Raw genomic sequence first — 8,924 nt, 5'->3', positions numbered from 1 at the left:
AAACTGTACAAACTTGATTAAAAATATGCTTCTGATTGACCTTTTCAATGCAGAATCTTTTCTTCTGAGGAAACTATTAAAGGATTAATAATATATAATTAAATACAAAGGGGGGAAATAAAACGAAACTGTACAAACTTGATTAAAAATATGCTTCTGATTGACCTTTTCAATGCAGAATCTTTTCTTCTGAGGAAACTATTAAAGGATTAATAATATATAATTAAATACAAAGGGGGGAAATAAATGAAATACACAACGAGATAAAGCTTTTCTAAAAGACTGTTTAATAGGTTTAAACGCGTGTTGTTGCACCTGTATTAGTTTTGGCGTCTAGACGGTCGCCGGGGTCGGCCGCGTGGTCGAAGCCGATTGTTGCCGTCGAGTTTGGCGGATGTTTAAGCGAAAATCGGAGACGGACTGTCGTTTGTCCGAGACAGATATAAAAACCCCGTGAGGAACAGGTGGAGGCCACTTGGTATCGATTGATCGCCGACGCGAGTCGCTGACCTGTATTTGGTATAGCCGTCTAGAAATTATAATTAAAACGTTTTGTGTTACTCCCGCAGTATCGTGGTAAGGATCGAGTTATAATTCTTTGCCTATCCCAATCCCCCCACAAGTTTTTTCTTATAATAAGGCTCCAAACCGATTATTCTCCTCTTATGTAAAGCAACGACGTTTATTGCGTATCCTTTCTACGACTCGTACGATACATACATACAAAAGTGTATAAACGTGCCTCGAGTTTTCGTCGATCAATGAAAAAGAGACGCGTTGGTGTAAAATTCAAGATATTTACAATATAGGCTATACAAGTATGTTGTGTATATATTATAGTAATGATATTTTATATGTATATACAGAGTGTTCGGCCAACCATGGGAAAAATTTTAATGGGGGATTCTAGAGGCTAAAATAAGTCGAAAATCAAGAATACCAATTTATTGATGGAGGCTTCGTTAAAAAGTTATTAACGTTTAAAGTTCCGCTTGTTATGAATTTTTTTCTCGAAAATGCGCAAGATTTCGGGGGTATATATAATGACCAAAAATGATTGCAATTGACCCCTGCAACTGAAAATAATTTTTTTAGAACGATTTGAAATTTTTTAATTTTGTCGAAAAATTTCACACCTCCTCGAATTTTTTTCTCAAAAGTGCGTAGGATTTCGGGGTTATGTGTAATGACCAAAAATGATTATAATTGACCCCTGTAACTAAATATATTTTTTTTAGTATGATTCGAAATTTTTTAATTTCATCTAAAAATTTCGGTAGCTACTCGAATTTTTTTCTCGAAAATGCGCAAGATTTCGGGGTTATGTGTATCGACCAAAAATGATTGCAATTGACCCCTGCAACTGGAAATAATTTTTTTAGAACGATTTGAAATTTTTTAATTCCGTCGAAAAATTTCACACCTCCTCGAATTTTTTTCTCAAAAATGCGCAAGATTTCGGGGGTATATATAATGACCAAAAATGATTGCAATTGACCCCTGCAACTGAAAATAATTTTTTTAGAACGATTTGAAATTTTTTAATTTTGTCGAAAAATTTCACACCTCCTCGAATTTTTTTCTCAAAAGTGCGTAGGATTTCGGGGTTATGTGTAATGACCAAAAATGATTATAATTGACCCCTGTAACTAAATATATATTTTTTAGTATGATTCGAAATTTTTTAATTTCATCTAAAAATTTCAGTAGCTACTCGAATTTTTTTCTCGAAAATGCGCAAGATTTCGGGGTTATGTGTATCGACCAAAAATGATTGCAATTGACCCCTGCAACTGGAAATAATTTTTTTAGAACGATTTGAAATTTTTTAATTCCGTCGAAAAATTTCACACCTCCTCGAATTTTTTTCTCGAAAATGCGCAAGATTTCGGGGTTATGTGTATCGACCAAAAATGATTGCAATTGACCCCTGCAACTGGAAATAATTTTTTTAGAACGATTTGAAATTTTTTAATTTTGTCGAAAAATTTCACACCTCCTCGAATTTTTTTCTCAAAAGTGCGTAGGATTTCGGGGTTATGTGTAATGACCAAAAATGATTATAATTGACCCCTGTAACTAAATATATTTTTTTTAGTATGATTCGAAATTTTTTAATTTCATCTAAAAATTTCAGTAGCTACTCGAATTTTTTTCTCGAAAATGCGCAAGATTTCGGGGTTATGTGTATCGACCAAAAATGATTGCAATTGACCCCTGCAACTGGAAATAATTTTTTTAGAACGATTTGAAATGTTTTAATTTTGTCGAAAAATTTCACACCTTCTCGAATTTTTTTCTCGAAAGTGCGTAGGATTTCGGGGTTATGTGTAATGCCCAAAAATGATTATAATTGACCCACACAACCGAAAATAATTTTTCCAAAACGATTTGAAATTTTTTTTCCCGTCGAAAAATTTCGAATATTTTGGCTTCTAGAATCCCCCATTAAAATTTTTCCCAGGAGTGGCCGAACACCCTGTATGTATGGATTTCTCTATACACAAAATTCTATGCTAAAATTTGTTTAGAAAGTAACGCAATCGTTTCTCGATCTTCGTTTTAACATGGAAGTGACGGTTCTCTTAAAAGACACGGTCTCTTTTAGTTTTTTTTACACGTTTAATTTTAAAATAGATCCTAGTTCGATTGTTGATATATTTATGAATAAGTCCAGTAATAGAGTAAGAACGACGGAATGCTTGAGAAGTCATGGATGGAACGAGGAACACTTTCATCGGTTTTCATACAATTAAGCTCATAGTCATGGACGTTTCGATGCCAGTGGTTCTCAATATCCGTGCCAAGAATTGTCCACTAACTAGGTCTGGGACTATTGGAATAGTTTAATAATATTCGAACATTTTATAGGCAAGCTAATTCAACGAATAAAAAACTTTGAATATTTTCTAATATTTGATATATTAGAAAATTATTATTTGTATATTAAAAAAAGCTTGATCAAAATCGATTGACGCAAACGGTATCTAATCATCGAATCATCCGCAACAAAAAGACACCAAGATTTCCTAATCTCGTATCAACTTTGCTATCGCTAACCTTGCAAATACTTTTCTATTTTTATTTCAAGTTGAACGTTGAATTTCAACGCTTTTGGTATTTTCCAGACGTTGGTATCTTTATTATCATAATTTTTTTCACCCAGAATATCGCCATCGAGTTCCTTGAATTAAATAATAATATTTATTAGTCTCAGCAAATTAGGATGTCGAGGAAGACGAGAACTGAATGCTTTGCAACGTAATAATATATTGACTTTCAAGTGATTCGCTATAAATAATATTTATATAATATGTCTCTTACATATAATTACATTATGTATAATACGTGTCGACAATTTCGGGCACGCGAAAAACACGTGGCATCGGAACATGCGTTCGCCCGTCCGTGAGCTTAAAAATTAACGAACGTAACGAACCGCGCGTAGTACTTTCGCCGGCGGGAATTTCATTCTGATTCTGCACGTGTTCTCGTACGCGTTAATATCGAGGCGTTTTCGTATAAAAAGGATCTACTGTCGGGCCTGCAACCGCCGACAAAATGACTTGCCAACGCTAAAACGTCACGACGGGTCATTCTGACGACAGTTGTACAGGGTGGTCCCACTAGAAACTGGACATCTTCGCTGTCTCAATCAATACAATACACTGTCGACAACAAAAATTGCACAGCTTCTTTGTTTTCTCTTTCCTCGATATAATTAATAAGTGTTTATTTAATACAAATTTTTTTGTTTTTGGAGCAATATTAATTGAATCGTGTTTATTTTAATGTTTACATTATGTAAAATGTCCTGGTTCCAATGGACCACCTTGTATTATATAAGTTAGAGCTTGGGTTACATAACTAGACTTACTTGGTAACGATCGATAGTTAGCTACCTGTTAGTTGCCGTTCTTTTACTCGTGGTTAAAGTGAGTTACGGCCGACCGTGAAAGCTTTCGTCGCATCGCGGGGTTAAAAAGTAGAAAAATTTTCGAGGTCGATCGATAAGACCACTCCCCCAAACTCGCTCAAGGGGTCCGTCTAATTTTTAATTGTGGAAAACAATTTTTTTTTTCACATTTCCTCAAAGATTCGAGCCTTAAAGGTATTATTCTAAAATGAATCTTTTCAAGTTTTACGTTTGTATCGATCTGAGTAAATGGTACGCACAGAATTAGAAATTGATATGTCCAAAAGATTGGAGGTCCGAATTAGGCAGACCCCTTAAGAGAAAATCTTCTCGAAATCGTGTTAATTATAACGTGGCGAATAGTTTATTCTTCTTTCGCAAAACTTAATTGCAACAAGTTCGACTTACGAACGAAGTGGAATGAAAATAATCTACGCGTGTCGTGGAAGCAATAAATCCTAAACTCAAATGTATACTAAAGATTTCTACAAAAATTAATTTCCACCTTTACGAACCTCCTTCGTTTCCGTTACAAAAGATTAGGAATCAATATTTTGGGAGGTGTATCTAAAACAAAATTTAAAAGAGGGGGTTTTCAGTCGTTTCTAAACTAGTAACTCCGCATCTTCTGCTCTAACTAGGTCACTGCTAGGTCTAGGTCAGCTCTGTCAGCCCCCGATACCATCGTTTCTTTTCTCGATTCAGCATTCGAGGCTCCCGATTCTTTCTGGATCGGTAACGAACGCGTGTATGTACAAACGGACGAGCACGAGCGACGATCTATCGGAATCGCGCGTCCTCGGCGATCGGCGACCAGCCAATCGCGCCTAAGTGTCCCCGATGGCCGTCGCGGCGCGATATACGGCCGCCATTGTGTTCTCGCGGTGGCGATCGAGACGAAAACCGATGGCCAGCCCGAGCCAAACGGACGTCAGTGTCATGGCGTCGACGACATCGCGACCACGACGTGGGTACGACGATAACGGATCGGGCGATCCTGCTATCGGTGGGTTACCGATTCGTCAACAGAAGCAGGACTTCTTTGGACTCGCCGGCGACTGGTTCAGCGCGAATCTCTCGCCGTCCGTCTGATCCTTGGACCCGATGTCCTTAATTAGCTGGTCGTTCTGAAGTATCTGAAACCGAGAGAACGGGCATTTAGTAGGCTTCTTCCCGAGTAGGTCAGATATCGGAGCGAATATCATCACAAATTGGGATTCTCTTGCATAGCAAACGCGGCAACTCGAGCATAAGTGCGCCTGTAAAATATTGAAACAGTAACTCCCACTTTCGAACGACCCAAACTAGCATCTTCGTAATATTTATTCTTAAATCTTCGTGGGAGTATTACGAATAGATTGCTGAGGTCTTCCCGGTTAAAATGAGTCCAAACACGGCACCATTCAGACTATGTTTAATTACTTGTATAGTTGAATATTTAAACAAATAACCTATAATGAAAGTGGTCCAAACTAGGTCGTGTTTGTACTCGTTTTAATCGGGAAAACGCCACCGATTCATCGATAATGTTCTCTTGATCATATAATGACAAATATATAAACTAGCGTTCTCATAATATTTGTGTGAGTATTATGAACAGATTACTGATGTCTCCCTGGTTAAAATGAGTCCAAACACGGCCCCATTCGGACTATGTCTAATTATATATATAGTTGACCATTTTAAAAAATAACCTATAATTAAAGTGGTCCAAAGTAGGTCGTGTTTGTACTCGTTTTAATCAGGAAAACGCCACCGATTCATTGATAATGTTCTCTTGATGATATAATGACAAATATATATATATATAAACTGTCATTTCCTTTCATTTATATTTTTGCGTATTACTGACGGATCAGAGACAAACGTCATGTGTTTCCGCCTTAAGCTGTACTATCGCGCAGCTGATGCGCGGATGATCGACGCAGTAAATTAGTTTACGTCGACTGGAACGAACTCCGGAGTCTCGTTAAGGCGATCATCTCGAAACGACGTCATTGATAAATCCATCGAACGTAATACAGTGACCGATCGAGGGGGCAACACGATATTCCACAAATAACTTGTGCGTAGCTCTCAGACTATCTTCGTTAATCGTAGTTTGCCCCATGTCCAAACAACTCTTGGTTCACGATGCAACAACAATTTCCCTCAATCTTAACCCCTTTGTGGCATAGTGGCGTGTATCTATATCTACTACTCGAAGCTGTCTTCTCAATAAAACAAACTTTTTACATTTTCTACCAATGTGTTTGCTGACATTGGATTTCTCGTTTCAAATTTTCATTTTATTTCGAACGAAAGTTAAACGTGGGTAGTCATCGAGGATGGAAACTCACTTTGTTAACAAGGAATCGTGTCGCTTTCTCGATGTTGATGTTCTCCTTGGCAGACGTCTCGAACCAGCCAGCAAAGTTCTTCTCCTTGCAGTAGTCGTCCATTTTCGCCGGTGAATTTACGAGCCCCTCCTTCTCTTGATCGCACTTGTTCGCCAGAAGGACGCAGGGGATCGGCGAGCCGTCAGGAAGCTGCACTTTCGAGTCCAGGTCCTGTTTCCACTTGACCACCGCGTTGAGGGTCGCGCTTCTCGTCGCGTCGAACACTATGAAAGCACCCACTGCTTCCTTGTAGTACACTCGAGTCATGTTCCCGAACCTCTCTTGACCTGTAACACACGAGCAACCGCCATCTTGAAATCGCCCCAAAACGAATTTGATTCCCCAAGTAGTAATTACCATCCAAATTCCATTATCAGGGGCAATTAATTTACACCCATTCGACGCTATTTTTCTGGTAGTTGACATCTTTCAAGTGACACCCATTTTCGTTATTAGGGGGCCAGAGTTAGTTTTGTAAACTAATTTCACATGTCAGAGAACTTAGGAAGCTTGCAATAAGGTAGGAGCTAATTTCTCGCGCGAAAATAAGCAAGATAAATCCTCGACAAATGGAGGGATGAGAAACGGGGGATCGTAAATTACGACTGACCTGCGATATCCCATAGCTGGAGCCTGATGATTGTGTGGGGGTCCCAGTTCAAGACTTTCAGAGCGAAGTCGACGCCAATTGTCGCGCGATAGTACTGCGAGAAGAACTGGTGAACGTATCTCTTGATGATGGATGTCTTTCCGGCCCCCAGCTCGCCGATTACCAGGATTTTGTACAAGTGTTCCCGTTTCTCGCCTAATCCGGCATTTGGCGCATTGTTCTGAGACGACTGCACAAAGAAAGAAAATATCACTCGTTATTTGCTAATACTGCTAGTCTACGTGTCTATAATCACTTGTCTCGACCATATTTTTCATTATAGGAATTTTAGATCGTACGGATAACGACTCCATTTTGCGGAGTCGCGTGGATTTTCGCGGGAATATTTGAAAATTGAATCGTACATGGTAAACGGTACATTTTATTTTCACTTTCCGTTCTCTTGATTTGAGAATTCTTTTTAATTTATTCTATTAAACAATCGAGGTTGTTTATTATACGATTTAATAAACACTGACTATCGTACATAACGTTCTCTTAATTTCCGTGTATTTCTGGAGTTTCTCGTTACATTATCTCTATTATGCAATTATTTTTCGACGTCGTTGCAGATAATGTGTAACATTCGATTGTATTTCGATTGCGTGATTTTCAGAAGATTTTTAATATTGTTTTGCACGCTGATATCGCAATTATTAACCAGCTGTTTATTAAATACTCGTTGACGCGTTCGTGTGGCGATTTTGCACTGTGCTGTGTTTGTACCGTAACTTATCTTATCACCTCCGTGGAAAAATGACAAACTCGGAGTTGTAAAATGGTCGGGAATTAGTAAATTATCGAAAACGATGACTCTACCGATACTCTACACTGTTCGAACCGTTGTGATGTAATTTTGCATCGATGCCCCACTATAAATTCTTCGTTTTCTATTTTAAACAGTTTCGAAAAATTCGAAATAATTACTTCGTGAAAATACCACCACAAATTCAGCAGAAATTAAATTATTTTATCGAAGATCATCACCGAATCCGTGGACCGGAAGTCGCTGCGAAGATTCAAAGAAAAGAACGACGTTTTGGGGGGTGAGGGAAAAAAAATTAGAAAAAGCAATAAACCGACCCTCCACCACTTCCATTTCTTCGAGTGAAACTTCCAGTTGGCGAAGTTCAACGCCTCCAGGTTCTTCCAGAACTTCTGCTCGACGTCCATTGTTTACGCGCGCGACTCTCGATCGTTTCTCAGACGTCGTTGATCCGATGAATCCGTTCTGAACCACTCGACGTGCACCACAGAAATGACTCACGGAGAAGAATCGTCGGGGAATGCGATCAGACGACATGTCGACCGTCTGAAGTTCGTCAACAACGAAGGGATTTGTCAAAAGTGGAAGTAATTCCAGGCGGAGTGGCTAATCCAGGGGATCTATAGAATTCGAACCTGGAAATTTTCCGCGCCTCGACGAACCTTTTCAATATCCTCGACTTTCCATTTAAATACAGGGTGTTCGGTTAACCCTGGGAAAAATTTTAATCGGGGATTCTAGAGACCAAAATAAGACGAAAATCAAGAATTCCAATTTGTTGATGGAGGCTTCGTTAAAAAGTTAACAATTAAATTAAAAAATTTCAAATCGTTCTGGAAAAATTATTTTCGGTTACGGGGATCAATTACAATGATTTTTGGTGAATAGACATACCCCCGAAATCCTACTCACTTTCCAGAAAAAAATTCAAGAAGGTGTGAAATTTTTCGACAAAATTCAAAAATTTCAAATCGTCTTGGAAAAATTCTTTTTAGTTGCAGGGATCAATTGCAAGCATTTTTGGTCAACAGACATACCCTCGAAATCCTACTCACTTTCCAGAAAAAAATTCGAGAAGGTGTGAAATTTTTCGACAAAATTAAAAAATTTCAAATCGTTCTGGAAAAATTATATTTAGTTACAGGGGTTAATTACAATCATTTTTGGTCATTACACATATCCTCGAAATGCTACCCACTTTCGAAAAAAAAATTC

General features: G+C 38.2%; 1 protein-coding gene across 5 annotated transcripts in view; it reads right to left on the bottom strand.

The window, feature by feature from the left end:
- Positions 1–652: 652 nt before the first annotated feature.
- Positions 653–8,924, bottom strand: part of Rab32 (RAS oncogene family member Rab32) — a 54,463-nt gene continuing 46,191 nt past the window's right edge. For 4 of the 5 annotated variants that reach the window (XM_076775475.1, XM_076775478.1, XM_076775477.1 and 1 more), the window contains 3 exons: positions 6,905–7,133; positions 6,256–6,581; positions 653–5,052 (listed from right to left, as the gene is read on the bottom strand). In XM_076775475.1, the coding sequence (XP_076631590.1) occupies positions 4,939–5,052; positions 6,256–6,581; positions 6,905–7,133 (669 nt within the window). In that variant the 3' untranslated portion in view covers positions 653–4,938. Of the gene's footprint in view, positions 5,053–6,255; positions 6,582–6,904; positions 7,134–8,026; positions 8,208–8,924 lie in introns of those variants that run through there. The other variant, XM_076775476.1, reaches the window with a different exon arrangement.

Source organism: Colletes latitarsis, chromosome 10 (genome assembly GCF_051014445.1).
Source record: "Colletes latitarsis isolate SP2378_abdomen chromosome 10, iyColLati1, whole genome shotgun sequence".
In the NCBI taxonomy this organism is placed as follows: Eukaryota; Metazoa; Arthropoda; class Insecta; order Hymenoptera; family Colletidae; genus Colletes; species Colletes latitarsis.
The sequence above is the reverse complement of the archived record's forward strand: the minus strand, read 5'-3'. Positions and strand labels throughout refer to the sequence as shown.